Genomic DNA, 26,031 nt, shown 5'->3' on the forward strand with positions numbered 1-26,031 from the left:
GAGGGTCTTTTATATATACTGCCTTGTTCTGTCAGAATCAATATATCTTTGACTAGACGTGTCAGTATTGCAAGGTGGTGCTTTTAGGATTGGAGTTGTGGGAAAGACTAAGAAGATTACACTCTGAATTGTAGTAAAACATGGAAATGTAAGCACTTTGGAAGAAAATCTAGAGGCATAAAAGCAAACGTGATTTCAATTTGTCAGACTTTGGGTCTGACAGTACTAAGTATTTCCGTTTAACTTCAGTATTCTATATATAAAATATTTTGGAAAAACAACTAAAACATTCTGTTCCAAAAATGTCAAAACATAACCATTAGATACCATTCTTCTCTGAAATGGAATTTTAAACCAAATGGAAACAATTTTGCAAAATGTTTTGATTTTTGATAGTAACTTCCCTAGTAGTAAATCATTCCATCAGAATTGTTGGTTGCATTCATTGAGTTGCTTTCCTGGATTTAAAAGGAGTATGATAATTGTCATTTTCCAAACACATTCACTTTGGCCATGTACAGTTACGTTCTTCAAAACGATAAAGAATAGCTACAGATCAATTCTGATGTGATCTTATTGTAACTTTTTTCCCCCAGAAGAGAGTTTTAAATACTAATAACACGCAAGAAAGAGTTTGGAGCACATAGATGGCATCCAGAGCTCTTAAAAATTTGAAGTTTTATAGTTGGAAAACAAATGAGTGGAGTCTTCCTCAAAAAATTAATGGACTTTGTTATTTTAGTAAAGGCACCCAAATTGAGTAAATCTGATGTGGTTGTTATCCAAGACATTATTTACATTCTTTATATAGCACAGTAGAACAGAGACATTTTTCTTTTTATGTAAGATTTAATTACCAGTAGAATTTGTTTGAGAACTAATGAGAGTAATGGAAAAATTACTGCCTCTGGCAATGATTCATGCCAATAGATGTGTGCATATGAGTTCTGGTAAATGAAATCACTTTGCAATGTAGTAATAGCTCTTAAGTGCTGAAGTACTGTCTTAGCTCACATCCTCCTATTCTTGCTCTTGGATGAGGCTTTAACATTGAGCCCCTGACTATCCTTCCTTATGCTGCCCACAATGAAAAGTCACTGGCCTTGTAACATTCAGATATATTCAAGACACACAAGGCACAAGCTATTATTTCAAGTATTCTTTAGAAGATCAGAGTTCTGGATTTAAAAAAAGAAAAATCAAAGTGATTTTGCAAAAAAGGAAACTGCAGGTGATCAGAACCAGTGCCATAGCAACTCATAACAAGGATACTGTCTGAACTACATCTTTGATAAAGCTCTTCCCATGGTTTCTGGTTTTACTAACCACAAAAGCGCAACCTCTAGATTTTACACGGTTGTTTGTTTTTCCCAGAAAGACAGGCATGAAAAGAAAACATTTTTTTTTTTATTTTTTTAATATGTTTGAATATTTGGGCCAATCACTTTGTGACTGTTCTATGCAGACCTCTCCATGAGGACATCCTTAGTGAGGAGTATTTTTTGGGACTCTTCTTGATGTTATAGTCCTTTCTGAAGAAACATGATGTCACAAATCATTCTGACAATATTCTTCTGGCTAGTTATGGCATTGGGAAAACTGCTTTTTTTTCCCTTAAGTATTTTTCTCCTTTTTATTCTGTTCCACTTTACCTCTTCTTTGTATGAAATTCTAATGGTTTTCTCAGGACGCAACTTACATCTGAGCATTCAATATGATAACAGTGAAAGCATTCAGTTGTGTTCAGATGCCGTATTCTGTAACAAAATGTGTGTTAAATAAAATCTCTTAAGTATTCCTCTGGAAAATATGTAGGTCTTGTGCTATGAATGTGCTGACCAGGTATTTAGCCAGAGACTTTTAGTACTTATGACTTGACTTTCTTTAACATCATGTTCGTTACAAAGTCTTGGAAAAAAGCTGTTGCTTAGATATATTTTTCTAACTTTTCTTTAACTAGTAGTAATTGATTAAATCACACTTAATTCTTCTAGCACCTACGCACAAAGTAAATAAAGCTTCTCTGTGTGTGTGTACATACATTTATGTGGGTATTAATATCAAGAGGTCAGGAAATCACTTCTGTTCCATATCAGTAACTATTCTTCAAAAATTCCTATTTAAAGCAATAAATAAAGCCATTGTGGAAGACAATGATGGAACCAAGAACCAAGATGGTTGTGTTAAGTCTTATAATAAGTTAATTTCCATCAAATTGCAGTGTTCTTCTTTCTTGAACTCAGTAGCATTTAGATGAACAGATGTTTAACTTAAATTGAGAAAATGTTGATTTATAATTTGGCAGAACTAACTATGTTTTTGTATCTACTTCACCAAACCAGTATTTAAATAAATGCAGCTGAACATCAAATCATCTGGAGTTTCAAAATGTCTGGCCAGATTCTGAATATGACAACAGTCGGAGTCTCCACAGACTTCATTGCCAAGTCTTGACACCCCTTCTGAGTCTGCTTGTCTGGCATGTCGTGGTTTAGATCCATTCAATACCTGTTTCTGGATTGTTTGCTCATATAACAGTAAGATTATCTCATTTCAGCTGCCAGAGAAAAGTACCTCTTTTTTTAAATTAAAAAAAAAAAAGTTTTCCCTGAAGCTGTAATCACTTACAAGATATATATTGCCAATAATCACTAATTCATTAGGGTATTGAAGCCTATACAATTCAGCTTCAATCTGTGAGTTTATTTGGGCCTTGAATTCCTGTGAGAATAATTCACTGTGTCTTTTGAGGTTGTCATAGAGTTGTCACCGTCTTTCTCATGCACAGCATGTGATTCCTTCTAATTAGTATTTGCTTGCAGGACACGTGGTGTTGTTGCTTGGTAGTATTTCTTCACTGATACTAGTTGTTTCTCCAGGAAGCATCCAGAATCTCACAATGCTTAGTCACAGTCACAGGCAGGTGTAAGTATCTGTTCATCATTTGCCTGAGAAGAAATGTGGACACAGGTCTCTTAAGAGCCTGGGTGTTGCTTGTCTGTAAACCATAATTCGCCACTGCATTTAAATATATAATTAACAGTACACAAGATTTGGTCCGTACTCAAAAAAAAAAAAGGTAAACATCATAGATGCTCATTTGTAAACATGTTATGGAAACATATCCTTGTTTATTGACACATTGATGCAATGCTGTTTTTCCAATCTTCCTCTTCGTAATCACATTGTAAGATTTCTTTTGAACATTGACAGGCTTTTAGTCAATTTCAGAGCTGGGTGCCCTCAATCATGTTGAGGGAGAGCTTTAATAAACCATCTTAAACTCATACAGATTATGAAAATGGAAGGCCTTTCCCAGAGAATTTTCCTTTTACAAGGCCTCTATCTTTCTAATTTAGGTTTCTTTTTTTTTTCAGTGCAGAAAGGAGCCGTTAATTTGCCAAAAATGTTTTCAGAAGATGTGTCTCTAGAATGTGTCCACTTTTCCTTTTTTGTTTTTTTTTTTTGTTTGTTTGTTTTAGATGTGACTTGTCTATATACTAAAGGTTCTGACTGCTTTCAGCAAATCTGCTTTGATTACATACTCCCTATTCTCCAGGTCTGTGGTGTCTAGTCTATCTTCTGCACTCAGATCTTGTTTTTTTCCTCCAAACCAGTGTAGTGCAAATATCTTACATGGGAATGGGTTTGCTGAGTGGCTAATAGTACCTCTCCTGTTAGCTCAATAACCTCACCTGCTGTTATAAATTTACTGGATATGAACTCTGGGGGCATGGTGAAGGTCAGCTGTCTATGCAGTAACATGAATTCTGTAGCTTTAAGAACTCTAGCAAGGAGGAGTTGAAATATCTTTGCCAATTTTCAAGTTTTTGTTGGTTGGGTTCTTTTTTTTAAAAAATTACTTAAATAATACTTTTGATTATTTAAATATAATGATGTGGAACTCAAGCCATTCGTAAGTGGCAGTCTGGTGGTAAACTGGTTATTTAAACTGACTATCACCTAAACTGACCACTAATTTAAGTTAAATCTATTAAAATATTTTTAAGTAAGAACACTAATACTCTGTCAGTATGTGCTTGCTTTCGGCGCTGTATAGAAATCAGAGCTCTAGGTACCTCACTTAGCAATTTTCTCTGTTTTCAATGTGTCGAACAAATAAATTACATGTTACGCTAGTCTCTTCTGTGGGAATAGAAGAAGCATTCGTTTCTGTTTTAAGTTGACAATGTGGGTAAAGGGGGGTGGGGGGAAGGGAGGGTAGCAGCTTACATTTTTATTTTGGTCTGTGGAAAAAAGCCAGACTGTAGGTTGAGATCTTCTGACTAAAGTCTCAAAAGAGATGCTGATTGAAACTAACAGACAACTTCTGTGGGGACTGGAGAACAAGGAAAGGGTGAATACTAGGAAATACAAATAGTGGTAAACAAACTCTGCTGGAAAGACCTGAAAAAGGGAAATGAAAAATACGTCCTGATGAGCCTACAAGCTAGAGGGAGAATAACCCCATGATGTAGTGCATAGGGTAGGGATTTCTCCTCAGGACCCTGCCTGGTTTTTGGCGTTGTAACTGATGTATCTCCCTTAAAAAAAATAATAAAAATAAAATCTTATGCAACCTTTATTAAAAAAAATAATAATAATATAAAAAAGACATTTGCCTTGGCTGGTTAATTTTCTATTTAATGCTTACCCATTTTAATTTTGCTTAACAGTTCTATCACCCTTTATATTGGATAAATTATGCAGACTATCAACATAACTGGCAGATACTTAACAAGTGTTATATATAGTTTTGGTTGTTAAATACTGGAGAGCATCTTCAAAAAATTGATGCATTCACTTTGGTTTAGATTACATTGTTAGAGAAAGGGTGGTTAGAGCTCTGTCCTGTGAGCGAGCAAGAGAGGAGGAGGATGCGATCAGTTCATCAGTTGTCTTGTGGATAGCCACTGACGAGGGTTACATGTTCAGTGAACGTGCAGCTATAACACTTTTCGGCAAACCGTGTTGGAAGAGCAGCATGAGAAATGTGGCAGAGGATTCAGAAGCCATCGTTTATTTGTGCTGTTAATTACAGTTAAGAACAGCAGATCTCAGTGTGGAAGGGGCTGGGTACAAACCATCAAACTTCATAAGTTTTGGGTTGAATCACCGATGGAATTCTCTGAGAAACAATCTCTTCATACATCAGCGTGTGCCATCCTCTTTGTAGTCAATGCTTTTATTTATTTAAACAACATCAGAATGCTTCCTTTTTAGGAAAATGTTTTTAAGTCAGTAGAGCTCAAATGAGAGCTCTTTCTCAAAAGAGAATTCAAGCTATAAGGATGTACTGCAGCTTGTACTATGTTTTGGATGTCTGATGGAAGTGCCTTGATACTAACCTGTTATGAAGTTGCAGGAAACATCTCCGACTCATTTAAAATATCACAGCATTTTTCTAGTCCAATAAATCAGCGGACAGTTTTTCAGAAGAATCATCTTAGTGTGTAGACTGGTGTTTTGAAGGGATGAATGTTTATTGATTGATTTAAATAATTTTAGCACTGCCCAAAGAAAATTAGATGTCTCACTAGTAATGCTTTTTCTCTGACTTAATTTACAATATGGGAATAAATGTTTAAGTGTTTTGTTTACAAAACAGGAAGAAGAAATGTATTTTGTGTAGCACAGAAATAGACCTTGAAATAGGTTTCCTGATTTCCAGAGCTACTGAGTGTATTTCTTACTAAATTTTTAGTGTAGTATTTTTGATAGTATTTTTGCACTTTTAGGCATATAAGCGTTATATATTGTAATTCCTCATTCTGTGAACTAGCAGCTGTACTTACTAACCTATGTGGATTTTGAGGCTTGATTGTTGTTTTTACCAACAATTTGTTGGAATCCTTGAAGGAGAAATTCTCTATCAGTGCGAGTTATTGCTGCCATTAACTAGGGACCCAGTGCTTCAGCAGCTTCTGTGGATAATTTTGTTCTGAGATTGGAAACCTTTCTGCTACCCTAAGAAATGGAAGGTCATGTCGTGTGTCAGAGGAAAGGTAATCTGCCCTAGTTGTAAGATGTTATACTGAAAACATTATTATGATAAATAGACCACTCATCATATATCTTTTCCTCTCTTAATATCTCATGTGGTAGCCTTAGCCAGTACTCATATGAGTTACTGAGTTTTAAGCCCGAGGTTAATTCCACTTTTAGAGTAATTGTTATCTGGGAGGAACTTCTCCTTACAGCCGTGTGCCTATGGGACTGAAAGGAGTCTTTATTTGCTGTATGGCTGCTTCTTATTTGTAAATAAAGGACAAAAAAGTGCTACCATCGCTCATATGACTGAGTCTGTATTTTCTTGTGACTTTTAATTAGCTAGTAAGTGCTATCTGGCTTTTTTTTTTTTTAACACATTATTGGCTTGAAATGCAGAATGTTTAGTGATACGTGGATATACTAGTCTGAACTTATTCAATAGAACAAGTTGATTTTTTTTTCCTAGTTCATAGTTGTGGTGGTTTTACTCGGGTGGGCGGCCGAGCATCACCACAGCCGCTCTCTCACTCCCCCTCCTCAAAGGGAAAGAGGGAGAAAAATATGACACAAAGGGCTCAAGGGTTGAGATAAGGATGAGGAGATCGCACAGTAATTATTGTGACGGGCAAAACAGACTCAGAGTAGGGAAATAGTAAGATTTATTGCCTATTACTAACAAGCTAGAGAAGTGAGAAACAAAGGAAAGAAACCAAAAGCACCTTCCCCCCATTCACCCTCGTCCACCTCCTCCTCCCGAGCAGCGCAGTGGAACGGGGGAATGGGGGTTATGGTCAGTCTATAGCGCTTCTTCTTTGCCGCTCCTTCTCAGTCACTCTCGTCCCCTGTGCTGTGGGGTCCCTCCCACGGGATGCAGTCCTTGTTGGACTGATCCGGCGTGGGCTGCTCACAGGCAGCAGCTCTTCAAGAACTGCTCCAGAAATGGGTCCGTACCACGGGGTCCATCCCTCAGGAGCAAACTGCTCCAGCCTGGATCCCCCACGGGCAGCAGCTCCTGCCAGGTCACCAGCTCTTGCATGGGCTCCTCTCCACGGGCTACAGGTCCGGCCCGGAATCTGCTCCAGCGGGGGTCCTCCATGGTCTGCAACCTCCGTCGGTGCAGGTCCACCTGCTCCACCGTGGTCTCCTCCACGGGCTGCAGCATGGAACCCTGCTCCACCGTGGTACTCCATGGGCTGCAGGGGGACAGCCTGCTTCAACATGGTCCTCACCACAGGCCGCAGGGGACTTCTGCTCCGGTGCCTGGAGCACCTCTCCCCCTCCTTCTTCACTGACCTTGGCGCCTGCAGGGCTGTTCCTCACTCCTCTCACTCTCCCAGCTGCTGTGTGGCCCAGCATTTTTTTCCCTGTCTTAAATATGCTCTCACAGAGGCGCAAAACAACATCACTTACTGGCTCAGCTCTGGTCAGCAGTGGGTCCCTTACGAATCATGGGGCAGCTTCTAGATCCTTCTCACAGAAGCCACCCCTATGGCCCCCTGCTACCAAAACCTTGCCACATAAACCCACTGCTATAGTATAAGCCTCTAAGAGAGAATATTAACAAGTTGAGTGGAAAACTCTTAAAAAAATTACTGGCCTTTCCGTAGGCTTTATCTTCACCTTTAAATTTTAACATCTGGACTTTATGTAGTTGGGCTTGACTAGATTAAAAGACAATAACATGTACGTGTTCCTCTTGTTCTTGGACATCTCTGGTCTCTCTTTCAGTTATGGTGGTAAGATTGAACTGCCTCAGTGCACAGAAGATATGCCAGCAAGCTTACTGAATGATTTCTGTTCACTGAACTGGCATATCTCAAGTCTTAAATTTCATCTCATTTTTCTGTCTGATACTAGATTATATTTTTTATTGTCTGGTCAGATCAAAGTATTGCTGTATGCTGGCATCAACAGTTTTGAGAGTGTGAGCCTATGCACCACAGTTTTGGAGGTGGAGGCCATACTTAGTCCAGAAGAAACATTTTGGCTGGGAGCCACAGCAACCCTCATCTTCATAACTGGCAGATCTGCAATCTTACCTTGTGTTTTAGAGTAATCGTAGGAAAAATAACAGGAAAATGGGTGTAGCCTTCTTATTCTTTGGTGTGCAGTAGCTTTCCAAGAGCGTTGTATAGTTTCACTTAGATTTAGTATTAGTTTGATTCATATGTTACCTCTGGACTCCAGAAAGATGTATGTGATCTTATATTTGATATATATATATAGGCCCTGAGAAGGTGGATTTTTTTTTTTGCTGAAAGGTCTCAGGTATGTTTTAGCTGACCATCATTACGCCCTTTTGCTGCAAAGGCCAATAGCTCTGAGCATAGCTGTCGCATAACCAGCCTGCAGGGGGGTCTGGCTTTTTCAGTGCCTGTTTTCGGCAGTAGCAGCTGGGAGGTACAAGCAGTGGAGAGCCACACAGTGCAGAAAGCACGGAGATGCTAGCTAATTTATGTGGATGAAAATTGGCTGTGCCTGCCTCGAAAACTCAAATCTGTGTATTTGACATGGTCTGCGAGTGAGCTAGTTGCTCAGCTTTACCACCCAGAATTTTCTCTTCCCTACAAATCTTGCTTCTGTTCAGCTGTGGTTCCTTCTGCTCTATTATCGTGTAAGAAGCTACATATGATTTCTTGTGGGTATGAAATATCACCCAGAGTTTGTACCCATTGCACTTCTGGGTTAGTATTCTGCTACTGGCAGAGGTTAGGGTTTTCAGCCCTCCTTTCTTTTCTGCTAGTGTTATCATCTGTGAGACTTGTGGAGACTTCCATAGCCTGTAACTAATTAAACAGAAGAAAATACAGAAAGATAAAATCCAGTTCTTGACTTGCTGTGCCTTAGGTAGCATTCATGGTGTATAAAACAGTCTGCATTTGATTTTTTTTTTTTGAACCTCTGATAATATAATCACAGTAGTTTGTGTCTGAACTTCCTAAAACATTTTATGTATTGTTCAAAGGCACTATATTCGCAATCCAAATGTCTAAATATAATATTCAGTACTCTGTAGGCAAAAAGTAGGACAGTGATTTTATTATGCATTCCAAATTGATTAATTTTTTTAGGTCTTAGATATGACTAATGAGCTTTGCATATATTAGAATTTTCTATGCTGCTTAGTATTACATTGTAATTTCAAATATCCATCATTATTGTCAAAAGTGATGTTGCAGATTTGTTAAGCTAAACATGCAACGCTTTGCTATAAATGAGGGAAGGTCATTGAGCCATATGGTGATGGGAGGTCCAGTGGGGGATGGTTGTCACTGTTGACTGAGATTTAAGAAACAAAGATTTTTGGATCAGCTGTAGAGGTGATAGAGGTGGATGAGAGGATAAAGTTTGGAGAATAATGGTAATCTTCCAAATCCTGTAATTTTTAGTGTGTTATTTATAAGCAGACAGAACAGGGGGTCTGTTACTTCATGCGGATTGTTTAATAAAGGGTATTTGTGGTTTGTTTCCTATGTCATGAGATCACTGGATTGTGTCTAATTTCAATACGATTCAATATCCTCATCAATGACATAGATGATGGGATTGAGTGCACCCTCAGCAAGTTTGCAGATGACACCAAGCTGAGTGTTGCAGTCGATACAAGAGAACAAAGGGATGCCATCCAAAGGAACCTGGACAAGCTAGAAAAGTGGGCCTACGTGAACCTAATGAGGTTCAGCACATCCAAGTGCAAGGTGCTGCACCTGGGTCAGGGCAATCCCAGACATGAGGATGAACTGGGAGAATTACATGTTGAGAGCAGCCCTGCAGAGAGGGACTTCGGGGTTCTGGTGGACAAAAAGCTTGACACGAGCCATCAGTGCACACTTGCAGCCCAGGAAGCCGGCTGCATCACCAGAGGGGTGGCCAGCAGGTGGAGGGAGTGGATTGTCCCCCTCTGCTTTGCCCTCATGAGGTCTCACTTGGAGTGCAGCATCCATATCTGGGGCCCCCAGCACAAGAAGGACATGGAGTTGTGTGGTGGATTTACTTGGGTGGGCAGCCAAGCTCCACCGTAACTGCTCTCTCACTCCCCCTCCTCAAAGGGAAAGAGGGAGAAAAATATGACACAAAGGGCTCAAGGGTTGAGATAAGGATGAGGAGATCGCACAGTAATTATTGTGACGGGCAAAACAGACTCAGAGTAGGGAGATAGTAAGATTTATTGCCTATTACTAACAAGCTAGAGAAGTGAGAAACAAAGGAAAGAAACCAAAAGCACCTTCCCCCCATTCACCCTCGTCCACCTCCTCCTCCCGAGCAGCGCAGTGGAACGGGGGAATGGGGGTTATGGTCAGTCTATAGCGCTTCTTCTTTGCCGCTCCTTCTCGGTCACTCTCGTCCCCTGTGCTGTGGGGTCCCTCCCACGGGATGCAGTCCTTGTTGGACTGATCTGGCGTGGGCTGCCCACAGGCAGCAGCTGTTCAAGAACTGCTCCAGATATGGCTCCGTACCACAGGGTCCATCCCTCAGGAGCAAACTGCTCCAGCCTGGATCCCCCACGGGCAGCAGCTCCTGCCAGGTCACCAGCTCTTGCATGGGCTCCTTTCCACGGGCTACAGGTCCGGCCCAGAATCTGCTCCAGCGGGGGTCCTCCACGGTCTGCAACCTCCGTCGGTGCAGGTCCACCTGCTCCACCGTGGTCTCCTCCACGGGCTGCAGCGTGGAACCCTGCTCCACCGTGGTACTCCATGGGCTGCAGGGGGACAGCCTGCTTCACCATGGTCCTCACCACAGGCCGCAGGGGACTTCTGCTCCGGTGCCTGGAGCACCCCCTCCTTCTTCACTGACCTTGGCGCCTGCAAGGCTGTTCCTCACTCCTCTCACTCTCCCAGCTGCTGTGTGGCCCAGCATTTTTTTCCCTGTCTTAAATATGCTCTCACAGAGGCGCAAAACAACATCACTTACTGGCTCAGCTCTGGTCAGCAGTGGGTCCCTTACGAATCATGGGGCAGCTTCTAGATCCTTCTCACAGAAGCCACCCCTATGGCCCCCTGCTACCAAAACCTTGCCACATAAACCCACTACAAGTTGTTAAAAGCAAGTCCAGATGAGGGCCATGAAGATGATCGGAAAGCTGGAGCACCTCTCCTGTGAAGAAAGGCTGAGAGAGCTGGGGCTGTTCAGCCTGAAGAAGAGAAGGATCTGGGGAGACCTCATTGCAGCCTTTTAATACTTAAAGTGGGCTTTTGGAAAGGATAGAGAAGGACTCTTTACTTGGGTAGATAATGATAGGGCAAGGGGGAATGGTCTTAAACTAAAAGAGGATAGATTTAGATTAGATATAAGGAAGAAATTCTTCACTCTGAGAGCAGTGAGGCACTAGCACAGGTTGCCCAGATAAGCTGTGGATGCCCCATCCCTAGAAGTGCTCTAGGCTAGTTTGGATGAGACACTGGGCAACCTGGAAAAGTGGGAGGGGTCACTGGCCAAAGTCTCAATCCAGGCCAAACCCCTTGCAGTCCGAGAAGTTGGAGTATACCAGGGCTTTATGCCTTGCTTCTTAATCGGGGGGGGAAAAAAAGGGGGGGGGGGAAAGGGAAAGGAAAAAAAAGCACTACTGCTTCATAAAAGGCAATTTGTTTTGTACTGACAAGTGGGAAATGTTTCTAGCCAGCAAGGCTGCTCAGCACCCAGTTGGTTTCTAAATGAACAGTTTGTGTTGCCAAGACCTGCAGCATGGCTGGCTGTCTTCAGGGTACCTGTGTCAGAGACTGAACGACTTCATAGAATGAAAGGCAATCCCTGGCCAGTGGTGAAGAGAGAAATTTTGATGACAGCATTGAACTAAAACTGTAGTATTTCTGGGAAAATATAATGGAATTTGTAATGGTGATTCACAGCAGGCTAGACCTTTATTAAGAGCTGTTCAGAAATAGTAACACAACAAATGGAATGGTATACATCTGCCTCAAAAGGAAGAAGAGAGAAATCCATCTTGTCAGGATTTGAACTTGTGGTTTCAAGGCATTCCCCGCCTGGTAATTGAACTGCAAAGCTACCCTGGTGTCCTGGTGAGCAGTTGCCAGGGTCTTGGGCGGTGAAAGCGTAGCAGAGAGCTGTTTGTCATTTGAGGCCATCAGGACACTTTTCATCTGTGGCAAATTCTGTTTCTGGTTCCTGCAGCACGTCCTTGCCTGGTGCCTCGTTAACTGAACAACTTGTTTGATGGGGTCCTTCACTGGTAACCCCCCTTTTTTAACCTCTTCTGCAATATAACACTGCAGTTACAACTCCAATTAAGACTAAAAGAACTCTTTCATTTGGGCATCTTTCCTTTTTTCTTTTAACCCTGACCTTATGAAAAGCACTCCCTTCTGCAGAAATTCTTTACGCTTAGAATTAACCCAATAACTTTTTATTTTTAGAAGTATGGCAACAAAAATGTATGTTTCAAAGAACTGCAGAAATAGCCGTAGCTTTCTGTGAACAGCACTGGTAGTATTCTGGGGACATGAAGATGTTTGAGCACTGAGGGTAAATCACACCTGACCAACTCCATTGTGTCCTGTGATAAAATATCTGAATTTGAGAACAAGGGGAGAGCAGTGGATGTCATTTATCTCTACTTTAGGAAGGCTTTTCAACGCTGTCTCCCATAATATTCTTGTGTATAAGCTAGGATATTAGGGTCTGGACAGGTGGACAAGCACACCATTTAAGACTTGTTGAGTGCTGGGGCTTATAGGGTGGTAGTTAATGGTACATGCTCTGCAGGAGGCTGGTAGTAAATATGTTGATTCAGAGGTCAACCCTGGGACTCATCCTGTTTCACATCTTTACACCCAGAGGAAGTAGCAGTGCATTCTCATATAGCTTGCAGATGATGCTAAATTGGGAAACCAGTTAACGCAGTCGAGTAGCACTGCCATCCAGGGTAACCTAGGAAGGCTGAAGGAATAGGCCAACAGCAACTTCATGAAACTCAGTGAGGACAAGTGTGATGTCCCTTACCTGGGAAGGAGCTGAAAAGGGGCTGAGGATCCCAGCAAACTGGGCACGAGCCAGCAGTGTGCTCTGGCAGCAAGGAAGGCCAAGACCACCCGTGGCTGTATCAGCAGTTGCACAGCCAGCAAACTGAGGGAGGTGGTCATCCCACTCTACTCAGTGCTTGTTAGACCACATCTGGAATACTGCATCCAGTCTTGCCACCCCCAGGAAAGATATCAATAACCTAAAGTAAATTCAGCAGAAGCCACCAAGATGTTTGGGAGCAGAAGCAGCAGCCCCAGTGAGGAGAGGCTGAGGGAGCCAGGTTTAACTGGCTTAAGGAAAAGCTTTTCCACACAAGGACATTAAAGCAAGCATGCAGGTTGCACAGAGAGGCGGTCCAGTCACCCTCCTGGTTTTCAAGACGGGACTGGGTGAAGCACTGAGTAACCTGGCTTGATCCCATTACTGACCCTGCTTTCAGCCCGAGGCGGGACTAGAGGCCTCCCTAGCTCCTTTCTGATCTGAATTACTCTGTGATCCTGCCAATTGGGTAGTAATCCGTGTTGTGATTGCTGAAATGATTACAAGCACTAACTTCTGCAAGGATAGTTGGAAGAAATAAATGCTTTTTCCCAAAAAGAGCTGTAAGTCTATATGGAAAAATGTGGAGGCATTTTTAGTTTTTAGATTAATTAAAGAAAAAGAAATTTTTGAACTGGACATGTATATTACAAGTTTTTTGTCTTTCTCATCAAGGGCAGCTTGCACTGAAAAGGTTGGAGCTTTTATTAGAAGGAGTTCTGAGATAGGGGACACAAAATAACAAGATCTGCTTTAGAAGTAAGTTGTTAGCAAATCTTTATATCTGATTATATAGGATGTCATATGTACTCAGTCACAGTCACCAAGTCTCAAATGTATTTTCTAATGTTCATCAGCAAATGCCTTGTCGTCTATGTCTGTTCCATACCTCAACCTTTGAAAAATAGGTTGCTGAAATGCTGAACTTAATTTTGTAGTAGGCAGAAAGAGTAAATAGTAGCTTTTCTATTATTATTCCCTATAATGATTCACTATACCATTCCCCCTAGGCCAGAAGGGCATAGTTTCCTTATTTTTATCCCCTTCCTCTGTTCTTTTTGGGTAATCTTCTCTCATAAAGTGTAGCTAGTGCTGTTCTTTTCCTGACATATTTCTTGGCAATTCGATTGCAATTCATATTTTGTATATGAGCAGAGAAACCAAGTAACAGCTTGTAGGTTTCACTCTACATTTTGGGGGGAAAACTTTGTCTAGGAAACAAATCACGATTTCTGATCAATTCAAAAATTAAAGGAAATAATATCAGATTAATCAACAGTCTATGCTAGAAAGATTTATTTTTTTTGTACTAAGTTTTCTAGCTCTTTAACCAAAGGATTTTTTTTCTGTTTATTTTCTTGTCCTCCAATCCCACCTTCCAGCTACTGCCCCTTTGCTTCCCCCAAGCAAGTCCTGATTCCAGGCTTTGCTTTTATTTGACAGAACAGGCAGGTGTTTTTCTTACTGTGCCACCTAAGGTGGCAGTGCTGAAAAATGTCTAGTGATGGAGTTTGAGGAACACCTTGCTGATTAAAAACATTGCATCCACACCGTGCTCTTGTTCCTGCATTTAATTAGGCAAGTCACAACTACTTCTTTATGGAATATAAAGGCTTAGGGAAGAATTTATTGTCTTTATTGGGCCAAGTTGAGTTGTCTTGCCTCTCAGTCTCAAACACACTTCTGTCATCAAATGTTTCTTTTTTGTTATTAAGAGGTAATTGCATGCAGCTTTTGCATGACTTTTATTGGTGACTTTTAATGAGACCTTTACAGAAAATGCAGATAGATACATTATACGTATATATTTCTATATCTATATATATGGATGTATGGAAATAATCCTTCCCTCGGAACTAATACTGTAATGGAGACATCCTCACTAATAGTAATAAAAGTTTAAGGTACTAATTTTCTGCCTTTTTTTTTAATTCTAAAATCTTTCAATTTTTAAATTATATGTAATTCTGAAAATTCAGTTAGGCCAATCAATTTTGGTGCACATTTTATTAGTAACAATGGGAAGTTCTGAGAATACATGTTATTGTTGCCTTAAATTAATAGATGTTCCAATCCAATAGATTGGAAGGAGAGGTGGTAAGAAAATATAGTTAGCGAAAGGAAACAACTACCTTTACAAGAAGGGTCCCTCACTTGGTATATTTTTATATTGTATATCAGTATCTCACTTCTGCACATTGCCTACTCAAGTAAAAGCATCATATACTTTATTTTAGAATTATTAACAACAGTGCGCTTCCCGGAGATTAAGTATTGATCTCTCACCTTAATTGATTAAATACAACTTAAATAAAAATGCATTTTTCCTTATTAGCTTATACCTTTTTTTAAAAGTTTTGAATCTTCTAACCCAACAGACGCTTCCCTTGCAATGTCTGTCTTGTGTGCACAGGTTGTGTATCACAATCCTCCTCTTCTGTATTTGCATAAATGCTCAATGATGAACAATTTATAAAGCCATTATGTTTAACTGTACGTTGCCTGTAACTGCGATTTGATCCATTAATAGATTGTATTTGTTCACAGTCACAAAGAAGAAGTATCAACATGTTTGTAAAGCTGTCTTTGAAAGATGACTTAAACCTTTAGCATGTTGTGATACTGGTAAATGCGAAGTGATGCTGAGACAAACAGTATTTGGCCGGGTTTATTTTGAAGCTATAATGCTTCATAGTACGAAGCAAGTATGCCTGCACAGTGTTTCAGCTTTTTTTTTTCTTACACTCCACTTTAGCAGAGCACAAAGATGCAAGAGTGAACACTTAAAAAGGAGACATATATTTAATTTTTTATTTTATTTTCTAGTCAGACATCAGATAAGCAAACATTTTTGAAATAAAAAAATATCTGAACCCCCCAAGCAGAAATTATTTTCTGAAGTACCTATGTTGTGACTTCATTCTCTTCTTGTAGGCTTCATTTTTATGAGGACTCATGTTAGGCTTTCGATTGTGCTTCAGGGAAAGAGAAAGATGGACTCTCGGAAGGTAGAGCTAAATGACTGAGTATTAGGAAAAATACTTTTTTAACCATACCTCTGTGGTTTTTACTATTATTTGAGGCCATTGTTGTCTCTTAACATTAGCAGCTAGTCCCCATTCCCTTTGAGTTTGTCTTAATGATTTGGCCTTGCTCTTGCATTAAGCCCCAACCACTCCTTTTATTTTGTACTTAGGAACATCTGTTACCTTGTGTAGTTATCCACCTGCAGCGGCTTTGATCTGAAGCCATTGCACTGAATCTGTTACCCATTGATTACATACTTTTGATTTAATTGGGAGTTAATTGTGTAATGGATGCACATGAGTAAGAATCACAAAAAGCGTATCACATTCCAAAGAATAGTGAGAAAAATAGTAGATTGAGAAATGCATTACAAATTTCATTTGTAATGATGTTTCTTAATGAGAATTCTTGCGTTTTTCAGAACTTTCCCAGAGATATAAACTTAACTTACCCGCCTTGCTCAGCTTCTCTTGGAGTGGCATCTGTCATGTGCTGCACCCATCTAAATCAGTACTGCTTCGTTTCCTCCTCCTCAGTGCTTGTCCAGTGCCATACAGAGCCAACTGAGCTCACTGGCGTGGGAAAAAAATGACAAATAAGTGGTTCTCCCTCTGTAGGTAGGACTTCTGTCAGTGCATCAAGCTGGACTGGCTCACCACAGGGTCAGGTACCAGGCTGGCCGTGCTGGTCTGAGGAAGGACGTGGCAGAGGAAGGGTTTCTGCCTGGTGGGGAGGGTGGCAGAAACGCAGCATCTCTTGTTTTCTCACATCGGGTGAAACTGGTTGCACTGTGGTATGCCCTCGGTTCCTTTGTGTCAGTTCGGGTAAATGCCCGTCTGGGAGTTACAGCAACCACTCAACTTGCCAATGCACTTTTCATCTCTTTTTCTGTCTTCAGACAGTACTCCTTTTAGGTTGATTTTGTAAGGATTTGTGAAGATAGCCACATATTCTCTACCACTGACATTTCAAGCTGCACCTTCAAATGGTACACGATTGATTTTTGGTGTTTATGCTTATTGAACTGAAAATACCCAACCTAAGGGCAGTTGGTCAGCTGATGAGTCTCTCTTCATCACCCCGAAGATTTTTGGAGTAGTTCTTATACCAAAAACAGATTATGTGTCTAAACGAACAGGTTCTTTTCATACCATGTGTGTCCTTACAGCATGTTGCTGCACATGCTGCTCTATTTCAAAAGAGCTCATGGGCTTGCAGCCATATGTTAGTACTAGATTTTGGTGCTCACTCAGCTCTTGAAGTGTAGAGAGTGTTAAGATGTGGAACTGAGATTGCTCCCAACTTGAGCCTATAAAAAGGTGTGTGGTTTATTTGTTTAGTTTCTGTAGTTTTGTCGTTGTTGTTTTGTTTTGTTTAATGAACAAACAAAGCAAATTTGTTTATATCTTGACTTCTTACATAATGTTCAAAGACTTTTGAGTGTTGGAAAGCTGGAGTTGTTCTCCTGGCACCCCTCATTGGAGAGGAAAGGATGCTTTACAGCCAAGTGTAGTATCACGTTTGAGCTCTGAGTTCAGCTCTTCCTTAAGCAGTAATTTGAATCTCAGTGTAACCTTAGTGTAGTGCCACGATACAGAGCTATTCTTTGGCACGTGTTTAGAATATACTGGAGATACAATGATTTAGCCGTAGAATTAAGGTTGTGCTTTTAAGCCTATGTAAAATAGCTTCATTTGGGTATTAACGTTTATAAAGTTTTAAAGAAACTGTAAGAGGAAAAAACTGCAACATACTTTCTGACTACAGATAGAAAACATCAAACCAGTTAACCAGTTTTTAAGTACATATTTTTTCTTTCTGAGTAACTGTTGGGTGTAATGAGAGGAGGAAAGAGAAAACGGAACAATTAATGCACCATATGTACAAACCAGAAAAAACAGTCTGTAGGTGTTATACTGAACAAGAATTTGCTTTAGGCCCTTTTTTTTTTTTTAGGTAGTGTACTCATTTGTATTGCATTTTGGAAGACTTGTACCCAGTAATGGATACTTACCATTTTATTGTTGGTTTTTTGTTGTTTTTCTTTAAGCTAAAAAAAATTATATTAGGACTGTGTATCTTTTGGCAACCCTTTCTTTGTTGCAGAAAACATGTTTCTGCACAATTTAATCCTACATATATATATGCGATGATTTGAAATCCATTCGTTATCAAGCAACAAAATTACAGTCTATCTTAATTATTTGGGGTTGTGGTTGTGGGTTTTTTTTGTTTTTTCCTAGAAGAAAGCAGCTTCCCCTTCAAATCTTGCTAGGACACCAGCTGCAGACGAGAATGAGCTTCCATATTTAATACATTCTATTAACTTCACACATACAAACACACGCTCGCTCACTCGCACACCCCAGTGTCACATTATAGGTGAACAGGCCCTAATTAAAAGTGCACACCATCTGCCGGTGTGTCGCAGCAGGGTGGGACTCCATAACCATCCCGATTCCTGTGATTGAAATGTATTATTTATGAGCTCAAAGAGAAAATAAGGCCTCTTGGCTGGTGGATCCTGCATTAGGAGCTGGATAGCACCATCTAATGGTGTGGAGTGACGCTGGCTGGGGGTCCTTCATATTCTTCCTCTCCCCTCCTCTGTCCCCTGTACCACTATTTTCACTTTTCAGCATAGTTGGGTAGGTTCATGATCCCATTTCAGACAATTTTGTGTCTTGTGTTTCACTTTTATGCAAGATTGGAAACAGCTGTTGAAATACTGTACTATTTGTGGTGTTCGCAGCATCCTTTCCTTCCAGAGCCACACGTGAGGTTTTACCTTCTGCAGTAAAACTGGCACTGATGTGATGATAGAGAAGTAGAACATTATCAAGATAGTTGAGCAGGATCAGTGTACTGCCGTTTTCTCCTTCCATCCTCCTAACGAGTGTGTAATAAAAGCATGTACTGCTCAGTCTGAGAGTTTTATTTTAATATTGAACTGGGCCCTATTTTTTATTAAGCAATGCATTGCAGACTGCATAAAGGTTCTTATTGGCTTTGAAAGAAAGGGGAAAGTTTCAGAGATGACTGCAGAGATCCTACTTATTACTGTTTATGAGTGGGGAAATGCATAAGGTGTTGGACTGAAAGGTGAAATATGCTTTGTCAGAAGAAATGGGTGACAGAAAGAGCCCTTTTTGGTATGGCTGATCCATTAGTCTTCCAGTGGAAGATCAGAACTAGTTCTTATGTATAATGTGTTTATTGTTAGCATTGAGACCAGTGATCTCTAGAATACTAGGAATAAAAATAATCACGCTGACACACATTTGTTTGGGAGTTGGTTGGGTTTTGTTGTGGGGTTTTTTTGATGTTTTTTGTTTTTTTTTTTAATGTTCTTGAGCTTTGCAGTATCCAGAATGGGAATCCAACAGTATGTTTACAGTAATAACAAGCAGAGCTAGCTTAAGGACTTGAGTGATACGTGAAGTATGAAGTTTTCCTACAACAACTTTAAGTAAAATGACTTTTTTAATTTAAAAAATCTGGTTAGTGTTTCAACTCACGCAAGACAAGACCCTGAATAAAAATAAATATATACATTAAAAAAAAGAGAGAAAAAAAATTAGGCAAGTGAATTGTGTGTGTGTGTAGATTTATTTTTTAAAAAAGTATGTTTTAAAGAATATTGAAATGTCATAAACTGTGGCACATTTATGAACCTGTCTTTTTATTGTTTATGTTTAGAACATATGCCATCAGAAGGATAAGAGATGCCTTCAGAGAAAACAAGAATATAACGGATTCTGAAAAAATAGAAGAACTAGTGAATAAAGCAAAAGCAAACCTAGAGATTATTCATCGGCAGGTATGTTTATTTTTCTTATTTTAGCTAAGAGTTATATATTCATCAGTCTACTGGCTTATGCCATTACAGATGGAAAAACTAAATCCTTGCTCAAAATATCTCTGGATGAACAGTAGTTTTTATATGTATGAGTTTGAGAAGATGGTAAACATTCATTTATCCATCATGGTTGTAACAGGGGATTTAGGGATGCTCGTTTCAGCAACCTGAAAAGGCCTTGCTATCAAAAGTTCATATGATCTTCTGTTACCATTTCTGCTGTTTATTTTACTACCTCTATGTGTCTCTTCACTGTTTCTCTGCACTGCCCTCATTTTCCCTTGAATTTGTTTCCTCTACCTCATGTATATTAGATTTCCTTTCCTCGTTCTTTCCTCCTTCCATCACAGTTTTGGAAGAGTGGCAGTGGCCACCACTGCAAATAGTCTTGTTTTCTGTGGTTGTATTTCTCCAGCTGCGGATACATTGCTAGAACAATAGCAGAACGAGAAAATCCTAAAGTAAATTAATGAAAAGCTGGCTAAATGTGTGTCCAAGCAAGGTGATAAGTTTTTCTTCAGAAAAAGTTGAGTCACTGGCAATATTTCTCTCTGATGTGGGCTCAGTAGCATTTGTAGCATCTCTGTTCCTTCTAGTGGGTACCATATTTAGATACGAACTATACTTCATGAAACTTCAGATGTTTTTTTTACTTCTTGTATATACCCACACTCTATCTGCAGTGACCATTGGAAACCTAAACAAAGAAAGCTTCTAGTCCTGAACTCTCTAAGGGCACTTGTAATGCCTCAGCTGTGTATCCTTGCCAAGTCTGCACTTACTGATACTGGTCAGAGCTCAGCAGTATTTCTATTAAATACCGAATGAATATTCCTTAAGCACCTGGTCCTCCAATGGCTGTTTCTTTTTACAACCAGCAGGTCACTTAGCTATTCTTACTTCAGCAAGAAGCTGGGCCCTCTGATTCAACAATAAAGTATTAAAATTATGGTGTAAGTTAAATTATTTCTTTAGAATTTCTTCTTTCAGGACCAGGTGGTGTTTTGTGCTCCCATAGCTTTGCTATCTTTTTTTTTAACCCAAACAGTTGGTAATCTGGTATTTAAAAAACGTTTCTCAAGGAAGCAATTATGATTGGATTGACTCAGTGCAAGTGTATTTATTTAAATGCCAAAGTTTTTTTCTGTTTGTTTGTTTCTCTTTTCTCATACCTGTATGTAACAAGTAGCATTTTTCAGCTCTTGTTATTGAAGTCTTTTTGGAGAGGCAATATATGCAGGTCTGTTATGCAGATAAGTATTAGAGACTGGAGAAAATAATGAAGAAGAAAGGTGGCAAAAGATAAGAATGCACAGGGTCCAGTTCTGCCACTTGCAGAAATCTGCATCAAAAAAAGTAACAATTTGTGGTTAAAATAAAACACTACAAAAAATCTGTTCTGGATTGTAATATAGAAAAAGTAATCACGTCAGAAAATTGATCTGTGATGGATGTGAGTAAAAATGTAAACATATCTTTGGTAACTCAGAAAAGCATTAATGAGGCTATCATAATAACTATTTTGCTGTGAAATAGATGACTGAAGTGGTACTAAGATATTTTAAACCATAAATAAATTTAAGTAGGACTTATTTGGTGCGACCTTTTTTAATAACAAGTGCTTCCTCTTTATGAAAAGAATTCAATATTAAGGTATCAAAGCACTTGGAATAGGTGGGAAATATTGATACCTAACTGGGGCGCTGAAATGATGACCGTGGTTGATAGTACGTTAATGTTTGGGATACCCCGTCTTCATACAGGTAGAATTTGACTCTCAAAAGGGCAGTTTGCTGAATAAGTCTTCCTAAAATAAAAGCTTTCAGTCTTTTTTCTTTGAGAAAACATGGTTCTTTTGATTCATCTAACCCATAATAGGTCCAGGACAGATTTTAAAATGAAACTTTTCTCTTTTCGATGAGTCCTTTGAACACAGAGATCACCTTGTTACTGTAGACGCTAAAAAAAGATACCAGTTCTCTAAAACGAGAGTCTTGATTGGGGGACCTTTTCCCCTCTATGATGTGCATCATCTCTTGAGTCTTTTGTTATGCCTTTTTTCATTATCAGTAGAACCATTTTAATTTTCTGCTACTTTTTTTTTTTTCATTTTGCTACTTTATAGTAATGGCCAATTTTATAAATAAATCTTTTTCAACTCAAGATTGAGAGAAGTCATGGAAAGCCACATTCCGTTCAATAATGTCATACATAATTCTTGCTTTAAAGTGTTTTATAAGTAGGTGTTTATTTTTCAGCCAGGAAGATATTCAGAAACAGAAAGGACATGTAGGATTCTAGTTCCCTTTTATTAAAGTTCCACTTGAATTTTCTGAATATGATAATCTCCTTGCGTATGTTTTATTTTAACACACGTTTAAAACTCTAGAGTTTGATCAATTGTAATATGTTTATATTACAAACACATTAAATATGTTATAAACTTTTGTCAAGCAAACAACATTGAGTGCCTGTCTTTCTCTGTGTTTGTTCTTTGAAGGGTATCTTTGTCACTAGGACATAACCAGAATGATGCAGAATAACCTGTTACTGCTAAGGCCACAAGGTTTTGATTGTTGTTGCTTTAACTCTCAACAATTAAGGGGTTTCTCCCACATGCAAAATACATCTGCTGAAGTAGTTTTTATATTGGATCACATTTTAGTATCATTCCATGTAAGGATTTTAGGAAAAATGTACTTGAAAAGTAAGGAATATAAAAGAGATTCTGACACCACTTCCCCGTTTTAACACTGCTAAAAAAGTGCAATTTTCATGGATTTGTTTCATATGTATCACACAGAAGTTTTCCAATTTCAAATCATAATCATGCTGCATGCAGTTTTGGAAAGGCGTGTTTCTATTATGCATGTATTTGTGGGATTCAAAATAATAGTATAATAGGCAGTGGAACATTTAACAAAAAAAAGATCTGATAAAAGAAAATGAGTTTGCCAAGATATTTTTTTGAGACATGAGTTCCTGGAAGACTTCCCGATGCTTTGGTAACACGGATTTATTTTTGCTGAGTCATTCCCTCACCCACCACTACCCCCTAGAAAAGTTTTTCTAGTAAATGGAGAACTGTTCTTTGCAGAATTTCTATTAGGTGTCAGTGTCATCTCCAGTTCAGTAGTAAAGAAAGAGGTAAATACTGGAAAAATAACAGCCCTCTGTCTTAAAAGTAAGCTTTTCCCTAGAACTATAATAAACCTTAGAGTCTAAATTTATATTAATGTGTTTGCAGTCAAATTTTATCATGCTCTGTAGGGAAAAAATCATTCTTGCTCTTTGTTTAATTGAAAATGCAAGTAATGAAGTCATCTGACATTATTAAGAGCTTATATTTAAAACTAACCAGCATAATATTAAGTGTTTTTATTTTTAAAGGCGGATGCATGGAAACAAACATGAGTTCTAGCGTGCATTTTTTGCTAAGTTTGGGGTTTATTATGATGTAGCACATCTTGGTGTTGCTGACTTTTTCATAGTGTGTCGATAGAAATTAAATAACATCCCACTTCGCTGACAATTTATTGTTACTCTAAAATCAAATTTATATTCACTTTACATTCTAATTTATGGTTTAGTCATCAAAGTGACCATTGAAGTGTAAGGTTCATAAATAAGTATTTGAATCAGCCTAGTGGGAAATGTGAAATGGTGACAGATTACTGTCATTTTGTTCATGTCAGTCACTGTACAATTTGCTTGAATGTTATAAAAGTAGCTTTATAAAGCTGAAAAGCATAGAGGAACATTCATCTTCAACTTAGCCCTCCTCTGCTTGTTATTGGTTTTGATTTAAAAATAGGATTGCTAAAGAAAGGAACGATTCTGATTCTTTTCTCAACAGTTTCTGAAGATTTGTGTGTGTGTGTGTGTGTTCACTGTGTAAACAGCACAATTTATAGCATCTTCCCTTTCAAGAAGGGCAGTGAGAAATGCATTGTCACAAGGTAGTTTGAAGTAGAAAGTTTTGAAAAGTTTTCAGGAGAATTCTTTGAGGTCCTTAAGAAAGAAGATGATTACAACAGCCAGTTCTGGCCATGCAGTATGATGTTGTTTGTGAATTTCCATCGCTATATGAGTGGTAAGAGAATTAGCCCTGAAATGTTACTGCTGTTGTTGAGATTCGAGGTTTATATAAGCCATTATGAAGATATGGTAATACTGTGTGTTTTAAAGTATTTGTTAGTTTTCTTTGTGGCATACTGTATCTCAAGTTGGTTTGAAAATATAAAGTGAAATTCTAAAGCTGTATTAGACCTGTGTGCTCTGATTAAACGTCTGTTTTAATATATAGGGCATTTCATTCTTCTGCCTTCCTACACAATACTTTTTCCTCAGTTTAGATTGCCAATGGAAGCCACTGGTCATCTTGTCTAGCTAAGAAGGGTTATGCTGGGACTCCCTGCCAGCTCTGAAGGCTTGCATATCAATTGTACCATTTTTGAGATCACATAGCTGCAGTACTTTTCAGTGTAACATATTTGTCATTCCACAGCCTTTGTTTGTCCCTTTAACTAATCCAAACCAATGTGAATCATGCTTTACACAAATCTTCAGCAGGGAGACAAGAGATGTTGTGAAGTGTTAGACGGTCAAGACATGAAGATCTGCTTCCTTTGTATCTGGCTGGTCATAGGCGTGTTCTAAGAGCAGAGATGGACAAAATTCGTCATAAACTTGTGTTGTTCTCCTTCAGGCTTTCCTGCTCTTTGCGGTTCCCTTCAGATATGAAAAAGAGTGAAGGAATGAGGTTTTGAAGTATGAAAACTATTAAAAAGGCACTGATAATAAATATTGAGTACATGCAGTATTTTTCATGTTTGCAGCATGTTGTAAGTATGTTATTATGCTTGCAGTCTTCTTTTATTAACATAACTTTAAGAGTATTTTAATGAAATGCTTCATGACTATGCTTTGGTAAAAGTCTGTATTACAATTAGTATGAGATTTTTGGTCTCATGTTCTTGTGTTTCTCCATATTTTCCACCTCTAGTAAATATGATTGGTATGGATTTGTTTTGAAATTTGTTTGAAATAAGGACAGCTGAACAGTTCTTTTGAAAAATGTTTTTTAACAAGCCATGTTGCCAGCGCAGGTGTGCATAGCCAAGTACTGCATCTTCTTGAGCCATTTATTGGCATTATCTCATTTTAGCAATATCATAGATTAAAGTAACTATTGAATGGAAGTGGAAATTATACTGAGAATGTACTAATACAGCGCTTAATATGAACTGATAATAATATAGCCACAGCATAAGCAATCATATTTCAGTTGATCAAAACAGTATTAGCAGGACAAATAATTTCTATTATGGTTACGGTAAGAATGGATAGAAGTACTTTGTTTACTGCACCTGCATTGATTTTTATTGCTCACACTTTCTAGCTTTATCAGCAAACACTCCCATTGTTTTTTAAAGTTCAGTTCTAGTAATCCTGTGATTGATTTTCAGGAATAGCAGGTAAAGTAGTTAATTACCATAGTGTATGTATTTCTGGATTGAAAGCACACCATTAAGCATTCAGGAGACCGGTACTAATTCGCACAGCTGGGACATTGGGAAGGTCTTTGAGATAGTCAATTCCAACTTTTAAGAAATAATTATGTGTACCTGAAGATGCCTGTGTCCAATACAGCACAGCACTGGATGAATGCCCGTACAGGCTGGATGCCCGTAGCAGAAGGTTCTTATTCTTAGAAGGTTCTTCTTCTTAGAAGCAGAAAATTCTTACTAGTAGTTCTAATTGCAGGCTACAAATCATCTCCATCTTTGTTTTCTGTATATGTAAGAAAGTTGTGAAATACTTTATAACGTGATTACATTAGCAGCAGTTTAGAGGTAAAGATGAAGGAATAGCTGGAAAAGCTTTTCGAACCGTGTGAGTACAGTGTGCGGCACCCACATTGCTGTTCACCAATGTGTACGATGTTGGCAAGTCACTTATTTTTTCCTGCTGGCTGCCTGTTACGTTGGAGCTCTAAGATGGTTTCCTTATAACAAGTTTGTCACTGGAAGGGAGTTTTAAAATCAGATTAATTTACAGTTTTTCTTTAAAAGTTCCTTGAAAACATATATATATTTCTTCTTAATTTTCAGATTCTCAATGGCAAATACCTACTT

At 38.9% G+C, this 26,031-nt stretch overlaps 1 protein-coding gene across 4 annotated transcripts in view; it reads left to right on the top strand.

Annotated features, from left to right (window-relative positions):
• LYRM4 (LYR motif containing 4) overlaps positions 1–26,031 on the top strand; it is a 92,342-nt gene that overhangs the window by 6,300 nt on the left and 60,011 nt on the right. For all 4 annotated transcript variants that reach the window (XR_010829450.1, XR_010829448.1, XR_010829449.1 and 1 more), the window contains exon 2: positions 19,735–19,855. Coding sequence is in view for 1 of the 4 variants with exons in the window: in XM_048072109.2 (XP_047928066.1) it covers positions 19,735–19,855 (121 nt within the window). In the remaining 3 variants the exon portion in view is untranslated. The remainder of the gene's footprint in view (positions 1–19,734; positions 19,856–26,031) is intronic.

Source organism: Anser cygnoides, chromosome 2, assembly GCF_040182565.1.
Source record: "Anser cygnoides isolate HZ-2024a breed goose chromosome 2, Taihu_goose_T2T_genome, whole genome shotgun sequence".
Lineage (NCBI taxonomy): Eukaryota > Metazoa > Chordata > Aves > Anseriformes > Anatidae > Anser > Anser cygnoides.